The 23,080-nt window shown below is 38.4% G+C and overlaps 1 protein-coding gene across 1 annotated transcript; it reads right to left on the reverse strand.

Annotated features, from left to right (window-relative positions):
- Positions 1–2,512: 2,512 nt before the first annotated feature.
- LOC307128948 (NACHT, LRR and PYD domains-containing protein 3-like) lies at positions 2,513–22,703 on the reverse strand. The gene is made up of 8 exons (XM_079821035.1): positions 22,617–22,703; positions 20,020–20,211; positions 16,894–17,007; positions 11,330–13,432; positions 10,911–11,084; positions 10,323–10,496; positions 8,873–8,919; positions 2,513–5,821 (listed from the first exon to the last, which is right to left on the reverse strand). The coding sequence occupies exons 2-8, from the start codon at positions 20,172–20,174 to the stop codon at positions 5,274–5,276; spliced, it is 3,315 nt and encodes a 1,104-aa protein (XP_079677161.1). The 5' UTR covers positions 20,175–20,211; positions 22,617–22,703; the 3' UTR covers positions 2,513–5,273.
- Positions 22,704–23,080: the final 377 nt, after the last annotated feature.

Consider the following 23,080-nt stretch of genomic DNA (forward strand, 5'->3'; position numbering starts at 1 on the left):
CTAAAAAAAAACTCATCCTGTATAATTTATAAGCATTTTGAAAAGTGAGGACATGGGTAACGTCCTCATATTTCACCCTCTTTTTGTAATACCCATGTCATACCCATGTCATTATACACATTTGTGTCCTGATATTTCACAAAAACATGCCCACACACACACACACACACACACACACACACACACACACACACACACACACACACCATAGGCGTAATGGTTTTTATACCGTACAAACCGTATTTTCTATCCCCTTACACTGCCCCTGCCCCTAAACCTACCCATCACAGGAGACTGTGTAGTTTACTTTCTGTGAAAAAAACCTCATTCTGTATGATTTATAAGCATTTTGAAAAGTGAGGACATGGGGAACGTCCTCATATTTCACCCTCTTTTTGTAATACCTATGTCATACCCATGTCATTATACACATTTGTGTCCTTATATTTCACAAAAACATGCCCACACACACACACACAGCTGAATGAATAAAAAAAAAAATGGATTTCATTCTGTATGTTCTATACAGATAGAGCTGAAATATGACAAGTAATGCAGTTTTTGTAAATGCCACCAACTGTTAGTATTTTGACAGTCATTGCACTATGATTGCCCATATGTTCATGTTGGATAGAAAACAAATGCTAGAGTTTTAACGAAATTATTCTATTTTGAAAGGGGTTTGCAGTGTTTTGATAGAGTTAGTGTATATTGAAATAGTTTTTTTGCATTTTGAAATGTAGAGTTTGTATTTATTTAAGAAAATGTGGTTTTGGGCAGAAAATTAACTATTTAGCTAATTGTGTGATGTAGGTGTGTTGCTGTGTTAACAGTTTAGAAAAAAATATTTTAAGAATTGGCAAACGCTTCTTAGCAATTGAAAAAAAACTGTAATGTGTTTGGACACAGAGCTCTGTGAACAGCGAGCCTCTTTTGCAATGACCTTTTGTGTATTGCCCTCCTTGTGCAAGGTGTCAATGGTTGTCTTTTGGACAACTGTCAAGTCAGCAGTCTTCCCCATGATTGTGTAGCCTACAGAACTAGACTGAGAGACCATTTAAAGGCCTTTGCAGGTGTTTTGAGTTAATTAGCTGATTAGAGTGTGGCACCAGGTGTCTTCAATATTGAACCTTTAAGTTCAATTCTAATTTTCCTTAGTTGTCAGTTATAATCATCAAAATTAAAAGAAATAAACATTTGAAATACATCAGTCTGTGTGTAATGAATGAATATACTATACAAGTTTCTCTTTTTGAATGGAATTAGTGAAATAAATCAACTTTTTATACTTTCTAATAATATGACCAGCACCTGTAGACCATAAGACTGGCACACGAAGGGCATTGTGAGGCAGGACCTGATTGTTTTCAATCCTCCAACATCCATCCAGCAGAATTTGGTCTTTTGAATCCATCACCAGCCGGGGTGTGAGTGGCGACAGCACAACGTCACTGAAATCTAAGTGCTGTAGGGCAGTCCAGCAATGATTAAACGCTTTCCTCTCACTGCAGTGTGAACAAGTGTCATAGCAGCCGCTGAGCGAACGCACAGAGTAACGTCATAACATCATCAACACACTCAGATGTGTCTAATATGATCAACAGAGCTGCGTTACCTCATACTCATGACCGGAAAAGCGGAAGTGGCATCGGCGACTGTGGCATAATAAAAGTCCCCCTGCTCACGAGGCGTGTGTTGCGTTCATCTTATTAACAATCGCTCCAGCGGTTCCTCAGTTCCACAGAACTCGGTCCTGCTCTGCTTCAGACTACAGTAACGTTAATAATCACATCCATCAACATGATTTCCTATCCCGATTCTTTCCCACCGGCTGTGAGCTGAAGACCACATGTCCCAAGACTCTGCGCTCAAACGTGACGTCATCAAACTATGCCTTCGTTTTAAATAGGTGACCTCTAGCGGACGGAATAGTTACAAAGTGCACCTTTAATCTATCCATAAATCCATACACAGCCACCATCATTTTTATAATGTTACTAATTATATAACTTTCAATGTCAGGGTTCCCAAATGTCATTGGGTGCATTGGTGGATCCCACATTCCTATTAAAGCTCCTTCAGTCAATGAAGTTTAATAGGAAGTTAATCCATAGCATCAATGTGCAGATTTTTTGGGTTCTAAATCTTTGGGTGTTTAAGCCATTAAATCCCCCCCATTATTGCTCCCCTATAACTAGGTAACATGTGATGAAACCTCCTCATCACTAATGTTGATGCCAAATGGCCAGGGTCTGTACATGTGCCAGAATGTTTAGGGAGTCATTGTTGTACCCTGTTGACAATATTTTTTTATTGTCAACAGGGTATTAGATCGATGTACTCAACGTGCCATGCTACTTCACTTTACACCTTTACAAGGCTCATGAGTTGTAATATCCCCTTTTGGCCAGTGTAGAGAAGAGAGTGAGTTTCTCTGACATCTGATGCTGTGTTACAGCCTAGGCTCGAGGGTAACATAAATAATGAAACACACATGTACAACAAAATCTTTCTGATTATACATTTTTTATTTCTTCTTTATATAGCCGATATGAAAGGCTTCAGGGATGGGCATATGACAAAATAACAAAAACCCAGGTTAAATGGCTTTGTTTAGAAGCTGAAATAGTTATGAGAATAAACTGAAATAAACTCCCTTCCCTCCCTCCCCAAACACAGGAGAGATACTATTGTAATCCAAAAAGAAATGGTTCACAATCCTCTACAAACTCAACCCATCTTTATTTCTAAAGCTTTTAAAACCAGAATGTGTACAATAACAACAACCAGTACAATAAAAGATCAAATTTGCTTCGGTGAGCAAGAGAGAAACTAGCACAGCACATCCCGGGATGTGATATACATTGCTGTTTTAGCACAAGAATTAAGCAGTGTAACATAATATACTTTTAGTGTTTCCACTTTTTTAATGCAGTTCATTAAGGGTGTACTCACAGGCAATCTGAACCGTGCCCTCATCTAACCCCGAATTAACATCTAATTTGTTTGGAAAGTCTGGTTTGCTCTGTACCGCGGTTCGTTTAACCGCCCCTGGCCCGTTTGGAAGAGGTGGACCAGACTCGGTTCAGTTGGGCTCAGGTGGGGTTCGTATGTAGTGTGATAACGGAACAACTACTACTCTTGTGTGTGCTACTGTCATCATTACGACAGCAAACATCTTCTAGTACTACTTGGAAAGTACACTTTTCAATTAATTTGAGTATATTTAGGTTTAAAAAGGGTCTGGTTCTCACCTTATTGACGAACAGGAATTGTATCGCCTTTCTTCCTGTCTTCTTCAAAACAAAAAGTTGCATCGTGAATGACGTAAGCGTGCTCCGGTCCGGTACGTTAAGTGCAATGTGAGTGCAGGCCAGGGGCAACCGTGCCTAGTGTGAGTACACTGCACAATTTTAGCCCTGATTTTGACTCGCCGACAGGTTTTGCGAAATCGACGACAAATGCCCTAGATCAGTGGTCTCCAACCTGTTGATCGCGATCGACTGGTAGATCTTTATCACTTTCCTGGTAGCTCCCGATAAATAACCGCCAAAAAATAAGTAACAACACATTATCAAGGCTCGAAATTGCTCCATATGCTCCCAAAATGTATTCTCTGCAACCTCAAAATTCGCACCGCACAAATCAACTGGTCATAAATCAGAAACAGCCGGTTTTGTGCTCCAAACACACAATTAGCAACCGGACGGTTTTTAGATTAATTTTGGCTGATCTCTATTACGGACTTGCACATGAACTGCATTGCAATCATTTCCCGAATGTCATTTCTGTGAAAATATTACGAAGTCTGTTAATGGACGGTAACACAGGCCATTGATGGGACACGCTGAAGACGAAAGCAAAGAGGAGAGTGCACTCAAGCCACTACAGGAGGTGGTCTGGGACGCATTCCAGATGCAACTGGACAAGTGTAAATGCATCTGGTTGTTGAAACCACATGTAAATTTTACTCCCAACAATGCTAATAAATCAATGTGTGATAGCATGTTATGGGCTATATGACATGTTATAGTTAGATATGACAGCGCTGCAGCACGCATCGCCGCAGACAGCAGCTGAGTATCTCTTCATCAAACTGCCACTAATGAAAGTAAAAGTTGCAGAATCGTCATCATTAAAAGTAAAGAAACTAAATGATCAATGCTAATGCCACTATCTCTCCTATGGCAGTCTTTGATTTTAAAGCTGATGATTAATAAAATGCAGCTCATATCTGTTGTTTTCGGTGACGTGAACTCCATTAAAAATGCATATAGTGCGGGAATTGAAGATCAGATTTATATCCGTTTTGCGGAGACACATTTATGTGACCAAGTGTAAATTAACTCGTTCTGATAAATCAGATAGATATCTGATCTGTAAAAACACATGAAGTGGGCCAGGTATAAATAGGTCCAGCAAGATAACTGTTTGCGATGCTTGAAATATAGGAAGAAAAATATAAATATTGAATTGGGGAGGGGGGTTACATGAATGTATCTCTGAACGAAACCGTCTTCAGAATAGTTTCGATGGCATTTTTACACCAGTACCAGAGACACGCTTCTTTTCCATAAGCACCACCTGCTGTCAGAGAGTGAATTTATTCAGTCCATCTGCTTTTGTCTTATGTAACAATTTCACAAAGCTAAAGTCAAACCATTCTGTATTTGCTTTAAGTCTTGAAATTATGCAATCTAATTTAAATGAAAAACAACTGCTCATGCTACATGTGTGTATCTTTGTTTGGATCGTGATTAAAATGCAGTGGTTGCCTCTCATTTCATATGGCTAATTTTTTTGAGCAAATTTAGAGTAAATAAACAACAAATAAATTTGCTTAAATAAAAAAAAAACGGCAGCTGGTATCGGAAATAGCCAATTTGCTTGTAAAAAAAACTATGAATCGGCCATGAAAAATCTATAGGTAGATCTTGCCTTACATCAAGGCTGAGGTCAGGGATCTTTGGCTTGTAAAGGTTGGTGACCACTGCCCTAGATCATAGACAAATCGGTGCTTATGTGTTTTACAATACAATATGAACACCGTAAGTACATTGTATTTCTTTTTTGACGTAGTAGTAAGGACACCTACTATAAAGTGGGACCTTAATTATTTTTAACATGTTAAACTGAAAAAGATAACACATTAATTTTGACAGCCCTAATCGTGAAATATTGAAAGGAAGTGGATGATACTTTGCCCTATTTTAAGTCAGATCAGGAATCTAAACGGACCAGGACTATATGCACTTCGCTATTTGAGTTTTTTTTCAGTCCGGTGTGGGTCTTGTGTCTGAAACAGAAATCTGACACAGACACACTGAGGTGTGGAAATAAAGCCCAAATCCAGCATAGAGGGGTTCTGTGAATGTGGTGTTGAATGTGTGTAAGTGTGTGAGTGTGTTTGTGTCAGAGACGCTGTAGAAGGACAGCGTGCCGGCTGACCAATCCAGATACACGGCTACTCTATTAGAGGAGCCTGAAGGGACACGTGTTTTAGTTCTCTTATTATTGTGACGGACAGTGAACCTGTTTTCAGAGCAGATCAGACTCCAGGACATTTCGCTGGATCCAAACTCACAGTCATCACTTCCTCCTTTATACGCCACAGATACATCAGCATCTCCACTCCATTCAGCCTCCCAGTAACAGCGTCCAGTTAGACTCTCTCTACACAGAACCTGATGAACCTGCTCAAATCTCTCTGGATGATCAGGATATGGCTGCTCCTCGCTCACATATGTTACCTTTCTGTTCTGCTCAGACAGAGCGAGATAAGTGTGAGCTGTGTTTGGATCCAGTGTGAGATCACAAGCATCTGAACACAAGAAGAGAGCACATTTTAAACAACAGCCTTCTCAACACGAGTGTTTAGACCACAGTCAAACACTAGGATTTATGCGGTTTACACATCTTTCCAGAAGTATCACCATTTCAAGAAATATACAAACGATATGGTGTGTGCTTTAACTTACAACTCAACTCAGCTAATATATATATTAAAGATATATTAAACGGTTTACAGAACATTTTGTGTCTGCCTTAAATTAATTAAATTATAACTAAAAGTTTCTTAAAGATAATGCTGTAAACTATAGGGAGCTCTTACTCACATATTACTATAATATAACAAAAGAGCCCAAACTATTAGCCTAAATTCAGCTGATATTTATGTTTAGATATAATAATCAACACTCAAATAACACATTGTGTGCAAACTTAACATTAGGCAGTTTTTGCATTAACTTATCTAATTATAAAATTATGTTTTTTCTCCAATTCATTGTTGAAATATAATCATTTATACACAGTGTCTGTCATTTTCATGACAGATTTATTTAAACACACATTAAATAATCCAGACATCACTAATAGGTGAAGAAGAATATAATGAATATATAGGCTAATATAGGTCATATATTTAGTGAAAGAGTTGATTTCTCTAGTGAACTAACAGCTTTGGACACTGAAGGACATCTGAGGTAAATGTGATGCTACGGGACACTGTTTTATTGTTTCCGCCGTTGAAACATTGATTGAGCAATTACACGACATGTGATATGTTTCAGTGTTAATGTATCCTCAACATACCTTCAGCTGTTCATTCATGTTTATTCTTTAGGAAGAGATGATCGCGTTCACTCACGCTGCGTGCCGACGCTTGAACTGACGGGCCTATACAGTGATCTTTTGAATTTCGTGATAAATGGACTGAATACTTAATATGTTCGTGATTGAAGTATGTTCCGCGCGTAAAACAAGCCGACTGTTAAAGATTGCGTTCGGTACACACTTGCACCATACTGGAAGTCCTGTACCAAAACGGTTCGGTACGAATACGTGTACCGTTACACCCCTAATATACATAAACTAAAACAACATTCTATATAAACTACTGGCAATATATAGTAATTTTTAAACAACGCAATACTAATGGTTTAACTTCAGAGAGATGCTAATTTTGTAGTGGTCTCTGAACTCTTTCTGAAGCTGTGTGATTTTGAGACTTTTGCTCATGTTTATTTGTCTAAATGATATGCCAATATAAAATTCTTTAATGACAAAATTCAGAATGGCCAACACCCAAAATGATTGACACAGGAAAATTGAGTCTGCACGCTACACTAAATTTAAATCGTATCATTTTTGGTCAAAAACTATTGAGATGTTATAAACAAAACAGCCATTTTTCTTTTTTCTTGACCTGTAGATGGTGCTGTGCTGAAACTGTCATATACCAGGTTTAGTCTTGCATCAAATGGTAGCATGCTCCCTATCAAATTTGTTAACATGTTAAATGAGACCGGTTTGGTTTTTCATAAAGTTTTATTCTGACCTCCATGGCCTAATGGTGAGTCAAATCAAATACTAGTTAAAAGGTCTAGAATGAGTTTGAATTGTGATTTAAATTTTTCTATGGTATATAGAGACTGTTCTCTATATGTGTGCCATATTTCATAACTTTCCTTTGTATGGTTTTATAGGCGGCCATAGACTTAGAACACTAAGGGCCCTATCTTGCAACCAGCGCAATTGACTTTGTACACCGACGCATGTGTCATTCCTATTTTGCACCCGCGCAAAGCGCGCTTTTCCCTCCACAGAAGCACGTCGCTAAACTAGTGAATGAACTTGCGCTCCCTGGGCGGTTCAGCGCAAAAAAGGAGGCGTGTTCCGGCGCAAACAATCCCTGGTGCTATTTTGCTGTTCCATTAAACAATTGCGCCACTGACCAGAAAAAACCTAGTCTAAAGTCAGTGGCGCGTTGCGCGTTGTTCATTATGCTATTTTAAGGGCGCATGCTTGACCATAATGTATAGCGTGCACAACGCGCATACACTTTGCTCATGTAACCTACACAGATGCAACAGTTATTTTTGCAAATCATAAATTGTTACACTAAAAAAATATTAACACATGAGATGACGGAAATCATTGTGGTGTGCCACGAAGATGTGAAAAAATAGGCATAAATCTAGCTTACAAATGATTCAGGCTAATTGTAATAATTAAGGATAAAACCTGTTTGCCCAATAGTGGCAAGACATATATGTATATAAGGACATCTGACAAATTGGTTTGTCCGTCAAGAACCAGGAAAAAAAATCGACTGAAAAACTGAAAAAACTGAAAGACTGAAAAAAAAAAAGACTGTGAAATCACCTTTACCATAATGTACAACATTACAACTTCACTTCTCTGTCTTTCACTGCTCTTACAAGAACATCAGTCTCCTCGGCTGTGAACCGCTCCTGGCGTGCGCCTGGTAAATACGCCATAATAATAGCAATCCATAATGGAACTTGCGCACCTGCTTTTAAAGGGAATGTTGGATGACGCTCGGATTGGTTTATTCACGTTACGCCCAAACCACACCTATGAATAATGAAGCTCCTTCAGACCAACCCATTTTAGATTTGCGCCGGGCGCAAGAGCCATTTATCCCGCCGGGAAAATAGCAACAGCGTCGAGACCCGCCCACAAAGTTACTTGCGCTTCGCGCTTTGACACTTGCGTTTCAGATCGTTAAAATAGGGCCCTAGGTGTCTATGCACATTTGACGGATGGTCCTTTAAAACAGAGCAGTTGGACAATAATTAGTACAATAATTAATACTAATAATAATTAGTAACAAAATAATTATACAATTATTTTGTGTGCTATGACCAATAAGTTTGAAAAATACCCCTCAATTGTGCCACAAATGTGTCTTTTTTAATTCATCCATGTTTTTTCAACTACTTAAACATGTACGTGATTTAAATACCCCTCAATTGTGCCACAAAAAGGATTTAAAGCTGTCCTGTCCACTGATAACTGTATAATGCTATTCCACCCAGCCTTTGTGTGTGTGTGTGTGTAAACCTACATTTTTTTGGTCCTGGTGTGATCCTTATCTCTCCTCCATGATCTATGCTGAAAAAAAAAAACATGCACAGACATGTCACATTCTGTACATTTCAATCAATATTAATGTATTTGTAAACAAATTAGTCACATACATAACATATAACTGGTGGTCCCCGACCCTTTGCAGACACAGTTTAGTCTGATGATTGAGACACAGCCCTGTTCACACCATTCGCACACTGCATTGAAGCACAAGATCCTCTCCTCTCTTTCTAATTCACTCTTCATTTAAAATAAAAGGTCCCACTTTTTATTATGTGTCTTTAAATAATATGTGCTAACGTTTAAATTAATTTGATATAATGCACATGTTGTGTACATACAGGAGTTTACATTGCAAATTTAATTACAGCTATAATTACTTTCTGAAATAACATCTATAAATACACTGTTGAGCACCAAAGCCAATGCAAGTAACAATTGATCTACTATTAAAAGTTTTAACCCCTTAAGTGGAAATGAGGCAGTCAGTCAAGCTACAATTATTATGCTTAGTTTCTGTAATTGTTGCTAATAGATAAACTCATAATATCTGTCACCAAGTAGACGAAACAGGCCTCTTGTGCTATTTGAAAGGCAATTCTGGGCTGATAAAAAAGAGGCGAACAAAAAAAAAGCCTGGACTCCAGTAGTAAAGGAAAATTTGGTTAAAAACTTTAATGCACGGAATACAAAAGGATTTAAAAAAAATTATGGTGAAAAAGATTAGAAGTTGACGGGATAAGGGGTAACATTTGGATATTATCCAATGCATGGAGTCCTGAGGGTAAGCAATATTGGTAAAACTTTAGTTTAGGGTCCAGTTCTCACTATTAACTAGTTGCTTATTACCATGACTATTAATAGGATATTGGCTATTTATTAGTACTTTGAAAGCACATACCACAGTCCACCGTATAATGTGGTAAAGGCTTGCCAGAAGGTCATTGGCAGTAGCAGTTTTTATAGCGTGCAAGTCTTGACTTTTTCTCAGGTGAGCTTTTTCTCAGTCTGCAAAATGCAATCCATCAACTAATTCACTCTCCTCCGTCACCTGCAAGCTCTCTCATGTGTGAATGGTATGAGCTCAAGTCGGATAACAATAGCTTTCCTCTGGCAACAAGACGATCTACACCGATAAAACACTTGCCCTGCCTAGAAGCACTTGACCCCTTTCGGCTTTGCCTATTCTCTATCCTCCACTTAAAATACTTTTTTTTTAATAAACACTAAGTTGTCGGTGCCTCATCTTTCTACCACAATACTTATTTAGGAATGTTTGTATTTTTGCATGATCTTCAAAGAAGCTGCAGCCTATAGTTTGAGAAACAGTGATTAACCCAATATAATTCAAGATTATAACAGGCACACTCACACAGTATAGTATGATTATTAGGGATTATTTTGATCAGTATTAGTGCCATACATACTTAAGTATTTCCAATGTGCAGTTAGGATTGTTCAGTGTATCAGAGAGCTTCTTAACTCCTGATTGTCCCAGGTGATTGTAGCTCAGATCCAGCTCTCTCAGGTGTGATGGATTTGAACTCAGTGCTGAAGCCAGATAACAGCAGCTTTCCTCTGTCAACATACAGCCAGCCAATCTACAGACAAAAAAAATTAACAGTCAGATAATCTGCAGACATGCATCAACAGTCATAAAATCTACATTATATTTTAGCTCTGACCCTAATTAAACACATCTGAACCAATTAATCAAGTTGTTCAAAATTACTTGAAGGTAACATGAAGGTGTGTTGGAGCAAAAGTTTGAACTGAAGTCTACAGGAAGGTAGCCCTTCAGGAGCCGGTTTGGCTACCCTTATTCTACAGACTCAAATCAAGTCAGAAAATCTATAGACTTAAACACGCATCAACAGTCAAATAATCTACAGCAGTGATCTTCAATTTCAACCCTTGAGGGCCAGTGTCCTGCAGACAGTAATGAACTGTGTAGCTGCTATATTCTGATATATTATCCTGATATGACAGACTATTTAAATACCCCTTTTATATACCTCAGGATCTCCAGCTGACAGTTTGGACTTTTCAGTCCAGCAGAGAGTGACTTCACTCCTGAATCCCTCAGGTCATTGTTACTCAGGTCCAGCTCTCTCAGACAGGAGTTTGATGATTGTAGAGCTGATGCCACAATTTCACAACACTGATCAGTAAGGTTACAGCTTGCCAATCTTAAAAGATAAAAACAAATGTGTCAGTTTTCTACCAGTTTTCACAACACAACTTTTACACCAATTTTAGATTAAGTTTAACATTACTGAACATTTAGTTTACTCTGAATTTAATAGCACAGTGAAAGAGCAAATTAAAACACAACAAAACAAAACAGTAAATCTATGTTAAGGTATCAGCTCCCATGACTTCATGCTTGTGCTCAATCGCATCACATTTGTTTACAGTTGATAATTGCACTCACAGAGCTTTTCTGCAGTTCCTAACAGCAGGTACCAGCCTCTTCTGACCATCTCTTGATTTTATGTTATACTTTCCAAGATCTAACACATCCATCACCTCCTCTGACATCAAAATCATGTTTGCCAAAGTTGAACATTGTGAAAGAGAAAGTGTTTTACTTGTTTCTGAGCTTAAAAATATCTTCATTTCTTCAAAAAGAGAATTGTCCTTAATTTCAAGCAAGCAGTGTGAGAGATTTATCCATCTTTCAGGCTTGACATTCTTCTTTTGAAATTGCTTGATGTGTTGGATCACTTTTTCAATGCTTTCTGAGCTGTTCTCTTTGTGTGTCAGTAGATCCTGTAAGAGTCTCTGATTGGACTCCAGTGAGATTCCCAGCAGAAACCGCAGGAAAAGATCCAGGTGTCCATTTTTACTCTGGAGGGCTTTATTTATTACTCCTTTCAGAAGTACGTCCAGATGAAGATTCTCACGTTGTGTTCTGGACTTTCCTCTCAGAAACAATTTCAAAACCTCGTTATTATTGTGTAAATATGAAACAAACATGAAAAATGCTGCCAAAAACTCCTGAAAGCTCAAATGTAAGAAGCTGTAGACTTTCCTCTGATGGATCACAGATTCCTCCTTAAAGATCTCAGTGCAAATCCCAGAATACACTGAGGCATCAGTGACGTCTATACCGCTCTCTCTCAGGTCCTCCTCATAGAACATCACATTGCCCTTCATCAGCTGATTGAAAGCCAGTTCAGCAAGTTTCACAATCATTTCTCTGTTGGACTGCAGGAGTTTCTCTGGATCTCTTTCTTCATACTTCTGATTCCTCATGTTGATCTGAATCAGCAGGAAGTGGATGTACATTTCAGTCAGAGTTTGAGGGATTTCTGCACTCAGATCTTCTTCCAGGAGCTTCTGAAGCACAGTGGATGAGATCCAGCAGAAGACGGGTATGTGGCACATGATGTGGAGGCTTCTTGCTCTTCTGATGTGTGAGATGATTCTGCTGGCTTGATGCTCGTCACTGATTCTCTTCCTGAAATATTCCTCCTTCTGAGGCTCATTAAATCCCTGAATCTCTGTCAGACGGTTGATGTATTTGGAGGGGATCTGATTGGCTGCTGCTGGTCTGGAGGAGATCCAGATGAGAGCAGAGGGAAGCAGCTCTCCTTTAATGAGCTTTGACATCAACACACCCACTGATGAAGTCTCAGTCACATCAGAAACTCCCTGAGCATCTGAAAACATCAGTGGGATTCTGCTTTCATCCAGACCATCAAAGATGAACACAACTTTACACTCCTCATAAATCTTTGGGTCCAGATCTTGAAGTTCAGGATGAAAGTCCAGCAGAAGTCTGTGAAGACAGCACTGATGATCTCGGATCAAGTTCAGCTCTCGAAATGGAAGCACAAACATGAAATCTACATCCTGATTGGCTTTTCCCTCGGCCCAGTCCAGAATGAACTTCTGCACAGAGACGGTTTTTCCGATTCCAGCGATGCCTTTAGTAAGTACAGTCTTGATCTGCTCTTTCTCCTCACATCCTGGTTCAGGTGAGGCTGTAAAGATGTCATTGCAGTAGATTGGAGTGTCTTGTGAGTGTTGTGTTCTGGCTGTTTTCTCCATCTGAAAAACCTCATGTTGTTCATTCACACCTTCTCTCTCTCCCTCTATGATGTAGAGCTGTGTGTAGATCCTGTTCAGGAGGGTTTCATTCTCCTGGAGTTTCATCCCCTCATATAATCTCTCATACTTGTTCTTCATGCTGGTTTTGTGTTGTTTTTTGACTCTCTGCAGTTCATCATATATTGGTTGTTGAGAATCCTGCTGTAGTTCGCTAGTCTCCTTCAGCATGGCTTCTTCTGTGTAACAATGAGATGAACCAGCAGAAGTGGATCCTCCTGTGACGTTTTCTAAAAAAACACGTTCTCTAGATCTCTTTCTACATCGAGGACAGTCAAAGTCTTTTGATGGACTGAACAAATCCCAGTAGCTGTTGATGCACTTTCTGCAAAAACTGTGCATACAGCTGATAGAGACAGGATCTTTCAGAAACTTCTCACAAATTCCACATTTGGACTGAAGGTGGAACAGATCATTCTCCACACTGCAAATATAAGAGAGAAAGAAAACACAGTTTTTATTTATATTAGAAATTAGGGATGTCCCAATCAAGTTTTTTGTGCCCCTGATTCGTGTGCTGCACCCTGTGCTACAGTTTCATTGACATGTCGCCGTTGTTTTCTATCGATCTCATGCTGGCACAGCTGTCAGCGTTGTTGCTCGATAGTGATGGCTTTGGCTTTGAAAGAGCCAGATTTTTATCATTTTGACACACGTTTCTGACATGGAGAGCTGATCCTCACTGTCCCTGTGCGAATTTTGGCTCTCAAACTGCAACTGCAATTTTGCTGCACGTCGTCTCATTATTACGTCAACAAAACTAAAGATGTGATTGGTTACTCATCACAAAACATGCCAGTGAAAAGGCACGCGATTTTTAATTATAACTTGTACATTTATATTGTCGCCAGTGGCAATTTCAGCAAAAACATAATTCGCAAATTCATATTTTTTGTTGCAAATGAGACTGTTTTAGTCGCCCTGTATTTTAGTTCTGATAATTTTATTCCTTTTATATACTTAATTTCTGTTTTTCTCGGTTCACAGAAGTGTGATTTGACGATGTGTGAATATGCATGTTTATGCTGTTACTTGCGCATATAAAGCTAAAGCCCTGGAAATTAAAAATACCACCTCATCGACTAATGAGCAAAGGAAAGTAATCTAAATGAACAAAATGCTCTCATAACACTTCCCCAAAAAGCTGCACACAAGTCCACACTAACTCAAAAACTTGAGACTAATGCTGGGCGGTAAACCAAAAACTTGAGACTAGTGCTGGACGGTAAACCAAAAACTTGAGACTAGTGCTGGGCGGTAAACCAAAAACTTTTTGACTAGTGCTCGCCGTTAAACAAAAAATTTGAGACTAGTGCTGGGCGGTAAACCAAAAACTTGAGACTAGTGCTGGGCGGTAAACCAAAAACTTGAGACTAGTGCTGGGCGGTAAACCAAAAACTTGATACTAGTGCTGGGCAGTAAACCAAAAACTTGATACTAGTGCTGGGCGGTAAACCAAAAACTTTTTGACTAGTGCTCGGCGTTAAACAAAAAATTTGAGACTAGTGCTGGGTGGTAAACCAAAAACTTGAGACTAGTGCTGGGCGGTAAACCAAAAACTTGAGACTAGTGCTGGGCGGTAAACCAAAAACTTGAGACTAATGCTGGGTGGTAAACCAAAAACTTGAGACTAATGCTGGGCGGAAAACCAAAAACTTGAGACTAGTGCTGGGCGGTAAACCAAAAACTTGAGACTAATGCTGGGCGGTAAACCAAAAACTTGAGACTAGTGCTGGGCGGTAAACATAAATTTCACATAATTCGCAAATTCATATTTTTTGTTGCAAATGAGACTGTTTTAGTCGCAGTTTGGAGCCCTGTATTTTAGTTCTGATTATTTTATTCCTTTTATATACTTAATTTCTGTTTTTCTCGGTTCACAGAAGTGTGATTTGACGATGTGTGAATATGCATGTTTATGCTGTTACTTGCGCATATAAAGCTAAAGCCCTGGAAATTAAAAATACCACCTCATCGACTAATGGCAAAGGAAAGTAATCTAAATGAACAAAATGCTCTCATAACACTTCCCCAAAAAGCTGCACACAAGTCCACACTAACTCAAAAACTTGAGACTAATGCTGGGCGGTAAACCAAAAACTTGAGACTAGTGCTGGACGGTAAACCAACCGATATACATTTTTCAAAAACCGCCATAGCGGTTGCGAAATTGCTGAAAAAGCTGCTTATATCCTTCGTACACTAATGGTAATAACTTTATAAAACAATAATAAATAACTCACAAAACTAACTCTATTTAATACTGCAAATAGCATTTTCAGCTATATGATTTTCACGATGTGGAAAACTCGGAAGAAATCACAGAATCCAATCACAAATAGAGCTTATGCTAGAAAACGGAAGGTCACATAATTTGGCATTTTTTGGATGAATAGATCAAAAGCATGGCTGTACAATGAATCAGATATCGATACGAACTAGTGTCTGTGAATATTAAAGCTCAAAAAGACTGCTATTGAAATCTGAAGTCGGTTTGCCGTGACTGTGTGATTGAGCGCCAGAGTTTCATCAACTACTACACGTATTGAAGCGCGTGTAACACTCCCAATGATTTCAGCATCTGCTGTCGCCCTATACAAGGACACATGAACTTCATCTGTACAGTCACAGTCACTTAATGTTTAATTTGATAAAACTATACAGATTTTTGGTGAAACCTGCCAGCACAACTTGAGACCTGACATGAAATTTGATCACAGCCATACGATCAAAGCCCTCACGTCCATAATGCCAAGTTTTGCGACGAACCTATTCTACACCCAATTTTCTGTCATACGTTCATTTTGTAAATGAGGACCACTGAAACACCACGTCTGGCAAGTAAATCAAGTTGTAAAGTCAAGTTTTTATCAACTGCGAGCTTTGATAAAAACAAAGTCCTTTCTCTCGTTTAATAACTTTGAAAAAGTTATCTATCCTTTCATTACCACTAGGCTTGACTATTGTAAGTCTCTCTACTTGGGGATTGGTCAATCTTCCTTAAACCGCCTCCAAGTAGTTCAAAATGCTGCGGCCAGAGTTCTAACGGGAGCTTGCAAATGTGAACACATTACCCCTGTTCTTCGTTCCTTACATTGGTTGCCTGTACGTCACAGAATCGATTTTAAAGTACTGCTATTGGTTTTTAAATCATTACATGGATTAGCACCCCAATACCTCTCTGACCTGCTGATTGAACATCACCCAGGGAGAGAGCCCTTAGGTCTGCCAATCAGAGGCTCTTAGGGGTCCCTAAAACTAGATTAAAGACTAGGGGTGACCAGGCTTTCTCTGTCGCTGGCGCGAGACTTTGGAATAGCTTGCCTTTACAAATCAGAACTGCTCCCACACTATCCCTTTTTAAATCAAAGTTAAAATAATTTTTATTTGATTTGGCTTACAATTCATGAGTTATCTGTCTTGCATGTTTGTTGTGGCTTCTCCTGGATTGTCTTCATGTCTATTTATTTATACCTTATTTTTTGTTTCTGTTTTTTCCTACGGTTATTTATTCTTTTTGTACAGCACATTGGTAAGCAGCAGCTGTTTTTAACTGTGCTATATAAATAAACTGAATTGAATTGAATGTCTGCAATGCAACAAAAGACAACACGACACAACTAATCCCCAACAGCAAACTGATGCTCTATTCTATTTCTGACATACGGAAACAAAACTGCACTCTACAGGGCCTCAATCTATCCGTCGCTCTGGCACATTATTAAAAATAAACTTGAGCCATGCAATTCCAATGCTCAGATCTTTAGAAAGGCTATGCAAAGTTTTTGAAGGTGCAGTTTCTTACAGTGCAGTGGGTGTGTCTGACAATCTTACTCGACATGTTTATCCAACATGTGATTGATGGACAGACATGAGTTGTCTCACCTGAGGCCAGATGTCACTGCTCCATCACTGAGGAAAGGTGGTGGATTCATGGATGCGTCACTCTTCATAGACACACAGCTGGGCTCTGGAGAAGCTGTGTTCTTCTGCGTCTCCCTACAGACACACACAAAAACAATTATATTAAACAAATATCACAATATCACTGACAGCCCTGACTCTGCAAAGTGCATTAAAATAGCCGTGGGTTATACCATGGTTATTTTCCAGCAAAGTAGTGTGTATTTATTTGAAAGAATGAATCATAGCATTTATTTTAATCAATTATCGAGAGAGAGATCTAGATCGCCATCACAGATTTAGACCTAAATAAAATCAATTATTTCGCAGTTATGCCACAGCTACCTTTATCAGACCACAGTCCTCAGTCTAAACAGCACAGTGGATCTTCTGCCACCTTCAGATCAGAAGATTAAACTGTACCCCCCCCCATGGAGTAAAGACCTGCCCTGTATAATATTTTGGAATTCTCTATTCACCAAACGAACCGAACCTCACCCAAAAACATCTAACCTCCTAACTCCATAAAATGGAACGCACTATAAAAGACCAGCTAGACCAGCCCATAGCATAAAAGGAACTGACAGACAAGATGAAATTCCTAAAAAACAGGAAATCCTGTGGCGTGGATGCAATCTCTAATGAGATTCTGAAACACAGCAGCCCCAAACTGAAAGATGCTATTGTGAAATTGTTCAACCTCTTATTAAAATCAGGACACTTTCCTGAGATATGGAAAGGACATTTGATAACTCCAGTTTTTAAACAAGGCGAGAAGTACGACCCAAATAATTATAGAGGCATTACAGTGAGCAGTAACCTGGACAAACTGTTCTGCTCCATCATTAATGGCAGATTAGTGCAGTTCCTTCAAGAACACAACATCTTAAACAATTGTCAAATCGGATTTATAACCAATCAGAGAACATCAAACCACATCTACACACTGATCCAAAAACATGTTCATCAAAAAAAACCAAGGAAAAATATTCGCCTGTTCATTGATTTTAAAAAAGCCATTCTAAACATATCCAAAGTGGAATAGGAGGAAGGACATATGATCTCATAAAAGATATATAGTGCTGCGTCAAGATCAACGACAGACGGTCAAGGCTGTAGCCTCAACCCGACTCTCTTTAACATCTTCATCAATGAGTTGGCATCAGCACTTGAGAAGTCCTCTTGTCCTGGTCTGACCCTCGAGGGCTCCTGTACGCTGACCTTCTGCTGCTGTCGCCTCATGAAGAGGGTCTGCACGAAAGCCTCTCGGTGTTAGAGCAGTACAGCAGCGACTGGGCCTTACCAATCAACATGTCAAAGTCCAAAATCATGATCTTCCAGAAAAAAAACTTGCCTAATTGACAAAAAATGTCATTTTACAATCGGGGGAACACTTCTTAATCATACTGTGTTCACACTGCCCTGATGAAACGATACACCGTTATCAGCTGCGCTTTCTTGCTCTCCTCTCCGACCGACAGCGAGTTGACACACACCTGCCTCCTCTCACTCACTCCGGTTAAATAGTGTTGGTGTGACGGGTCTGAATTTCACACATCATTCTACTCATTCCCGCAGATTTCGCGCTCACATCTGTGAAGCGCACACACATACAGTAATAAAGCCGCCTCTGACATACAAGTGCAAAAATGAGCTCATTTTCCCAGCTTATTAATGGTCAAATACACATAAATAATGTCACAATGCCCATCTGGGTGAGTATTAATTTAAACACAGACGTAAACAGTTCAGAAAGAATGAGTAAGTCAAGTCAAGTAAAGTCAACTTTATTTATATAGCGCTTTTAACAAAGCAGATTGTTTCAAAGCAGCTTCACAGCGTTAAACAGCAAAATAATGCAGCATAATTTTATTCAGCCGTCTAGCGTTCTGAAGAAAACGGAATGTCATCAGCTCATTTCAACTATCATACAGTGACAGTGTTGGCTTTAGATCAGTAATTTAGTTTATATGGTTAATTTAGTTTAATAATTAGATTTATTTGGATATTTAGTTGAACATTTTTTAAAAAAATGTGTGTCCCTAACTGAGCACGCCAAGCCAGAAGCAACAGTGGCAAGGAAACCAAAACCCCATCAGGAGCATAATGGAGAAAAATAAACCTTGGGAGAAACCAGGCTCAGTCGGGGGGGCAGTTCTCCTCTGGCCAATTAACAAACAGCGTATGATTATTATTCTGGCAACTTTACAGGTCAGAGGTCATAATAGATCAGAATATTTGAAAGATCAGAGGCAACACGCCGGAGACGGGTTTATTGAGGATGCCGTGTCGATGAGGCAGTTTTAGGGGGAGTCTAATTGACACAGTCTCTGCACTTCAGGAACACTTCAGGAACAGTGTTTGGGATCCATTAGGGGTAGGAGAAAAGGTTGATGCATCGCAATTCGTTATCTAATGATTCAGAATCGATTCTCAAAAATTCAGAATCGATTCTTTAATTCAAACTGCCACTTCACCACTGTGTGCGCGCAGTCACCGGCCAAACAGTTGAATGACGAACGTTCGTATGCTGGTGAATTGACTGTTCGCAAAGACCTGCCCCCTTTAATTACTGTTGCTATGTCCGACAAGCCATGGGCCTCTCACGACACACACACACGTTCTCACGTAGAGAAAATACATCGCGGAGCAAAGAGGACACTGACCACACGCCGACAGACAGGACAGAGAAAGTTACTTTTGATATGAAACAAAGTCTCAACTTTAAAATGTTGTCTTTTTTATAGAAATGTAAACCACAAATAGCGTTTAGCGTCTCTTTAATGTGTGGTGATCGCTGTAAAATAAAAGTATTGAAAGAAATCTTCATAATAATTTTTAATATGGAAATACTGTTAAACAGATATTCTAACTAAAAACAAAACACATATTAGCTCCAATTTTTGCCGAATAAATGTGCCACTCTCTATGTTGTTGATGTTATTCAAACTACAAAAAGACAAACAAAGACATTTAGCCAAAATAAATATTTTTGTCACGCTCCATGTTTGCTGTGCAGTCATACTGCGGTAAGAGCAGGGTAAGCAAAAAAAAAAAAAGAAGACAATTTTAGTCAATAAAGTGTCTTTCTGCAGAGAAATGTCTCACCTGAGGCCAGTGGTCACTGCTCCATCCCTGAGGAGAGGTGGTGGTGTCATGGATGCGTCACTCTTCATAGACACACAGCTGGGCTCTGGAGAAGCTGCTCTTCGGTTCTGGGATTGAACAACATCCTCCTCCTTTCTCTCCTCATAGAGACTCATTTTAGAAGCAATGTTCTTCTGTCTCCCTACATTCGTTCTGCATTCAGAAACAGAACATAAATCACACAACAACAACAAAAAATACATCTAATAAACAATATCATTCTGTAATGTCGATTGTGGGAAGCCTTTTTTCTTTTAACGTCTTCTACATTTAGTTGTTCCTTTAGTTAGCTTGTTATCTCTGGTCTTTTTTTAAACTTGATTTGTTGATATATTCCTGTGTGCGGTATTATTAAAGACTTATCCTAGTTATGTTCATGTTCATGTGATTCACTACAACCAAGACATCTGGCCGAACACGGAGAAAAAAACCCGGCAAATTTTACAACAATAATGCAACAATACATTTCAGTATTGAAGCTGGAATTTGTTGTCATACTGTATTTTTGAGGTCGTCCGGTTGAACGGTTTTGCCGATTGAATGTCACTGATTGCTGGAACTGTTTCTTGGCAAAAAAAATCCATCGTTTCTTCGGGTTACATCCGTTGCTGGAGCGGCCGAGAAGGGTCCGCTGTCATTATACAGTACGAGAGCGGCCTCTAAAGGAGAAATAAACACTATCACTGACGCCTCGTGCTGTTTGTTTTAACACGTGAGGCTGCGCGCTATCATTATAAAGTATTAGTTTGATGACTAGACGCTGTATTAGTGGAGAACAGTAGTGTGTTTGCAGTCGAGGCTGAGAGGACGCTAACATTAGCAATACCTCAAGCGGTTAAAACAATGTGACAAAAACACACGCAAGTCCGACCCAAATGTTTATCGTCACGATTGTTACCCTCTATTTGCGTATGTTTATATCCAGCTGGTTGCGTATGCATTCGTTATGCAGCAAAGTGGCATATTTAAAGCGAGTGACATGAGAAAGCAAACTGTAACCGACAGAAACACATTCGATTTCAGGGTTTTTATCGTAATTTTAATACATATTTTGTTTTTTTTATTAGATAGTCAAGGTGTTCTAAAATAGAAGCAAATAATGTGTGAGAGTACAATATATATATATAAATATAAGTGTACATAATATATATTTTTATTTGTTCAAGCTAATTAAAGCAAACGTTTTTCAATAAGTGAAGAATATGTAAAAGTATGGTATTTGTGGTAAAAGGCACCGCTGCTGTTGAGGTGAAAGACTATAATTAATAATTAACATGATAATAAACAGCCGCTGAATTTGTTGACATGACATGGTTAGATTCAGATTGTAAATATCATAGATAATCCCCATATTTATAATGAAACCATCATATTTAAAAAAAAAAAAAAAAAAAATATATATATATATATATATATATATATATATATATATATATATATATATATATTAATCATGTCATATAATAAAATATATTTATTGTTACTACTGTAAATCTGTATTAAATTATTATGGGATATCATTCAATGCTTTCAGAATCTTTACTCTTTAAAAATTGGTTTCTGTATAAAAATATATTTCTATATTAACATATTTTAATGACAGTATATTTATTGAACAAAAATGTATTATTTTATTTATCAAAATAAACTGAAAATAGTACAAACGTTGCCAAAGTGATCGATCGTTTTGAACTATTAACTTAGACATGATTAAAAACATGATTTTAGCTGAAGTATTTGTATCTATATCGTGTGTCTGTGGGGTAAAAGACCTCATTCACCACCCCATACATTTATAAGATTTTTAAACAGAATAAACTATGTATTATTTATATTCAGTGCAAACAAACTGTGTATATATGTTTTGAGCCATCATACACACTACAGGAGTAGTGAAAAGCATGATTCCTCATGTGTGCCTTTACCTTTGTACCCTATCTAGTATCTTATCTAGTTTCCAAGACGTGTTATTGCCACACACACACACACACACACACACACACACACACACACACACACACACACACGCTAAACATGTCTTTTAATGGGCCACGTATCAGGCACTATTTCATATTCATCCCGAGATCTTTTATGCACAAACCCACTCCATTGACAGCTGCTTTATTAGGCTAGTTTTGTTATTTAGTTTTATTAATTATCTTTCTGCGATGATGAATGATTATAATTTGTGTAACCGACACTCTCCTTATAAAATGCTAAAGACGCCCTAAACTCCAGCAATCTTTTGGAAAGGGGAAACTTCAGCTTGATTTGAATAATGCACCCAATTTTATGAAAGATTTTATGTTTGTGAATAGTAAACAAATCTATCGCTCTTGTCACATCTCTAGCATTCGGATTCAAAGCTACAGATCTCGCAGAAATGTGTATTAAATACATTGTTTAAAAACTTTAGCTATTCATAATTGTGCCTGATTCCTCAGCCAAAACTTTGATAGTAAAATGATAGTAATTTGGTATTAAACTACACCCACATATATAACACATAACGTCAATGATGTTGTCATATAAATGTGTATGAGAAGGACTGGACTTACCTGTGAGAATGAGCTTTGCTTTGCTGCAGAATGAAATGGCGCCTTATCAAAAGCTGAATTCAAACTTTTTGGTTTCGATTTCTGTCTTCTTCCTGTTTTGTGTTTGGAGCATTTCATTCTGTGTGCATATCGCCACCTTCTGTGCTGTTGTGTCAATTCATTTCCCTCTTTATTTCAGACCCTTAGGTCCATATCAGACAAATAAAAGAAAACAATAACATAGAAACATACATTTTCATACTACAAATATTATTTAAGACATACAAACTTCCAGAATGATTGTAGTCACTTAATCAACACATAAAATTAAACATAATTGCTTAACACAGCGTGAAGTAGGAACATCACTGAAACAAACACTTGGCTTGCACTTGCACTAATAATCATGGTTTAAGACCTTTTTCTGTTCTTTTTTCCCCCTTTTTCATACTGGCATGAATTAGTAGCATTTACAGATGAGGATA

This window comes from Gobio gobio, assembly GCF_949357685.1.
Source record: "Gobio gobio genome assembly, chromosome: 7".
In the NCBI taxonomy this organism is placed as follows: Eukaryota; Metazoa; Chordata; class Actinopteri; order Cypriniformes; family Gobionidae; genus Gobio; species Gobio gobio.

Excerpts from the sequence above, each read along its gene's own strand:
- LOC307128948 (XM_079821035.1), bottom strand. The coding sequence starts at position 20,174 with ATGAGTCTCTATGAGGAGAGAAAGGAGGAGGATGTTGTTCAATCCCAG. Across the intron at positions 17,008-20,019 it reads GCAGTGACCACTGGCCTCAG|GGAGACGCAGAAGAACACAG; the intron begins GTGAGACATTTC and ends GTGTGTCTGTAG. Across the intron at positions 10,497-10,910 it reads TGTCAGCTGGAGATCCTGAG|ATTGGCTGGCTGTATGTTGA; the intron begins GTATATAAAAGG and ends TTTTGTCTGTAG.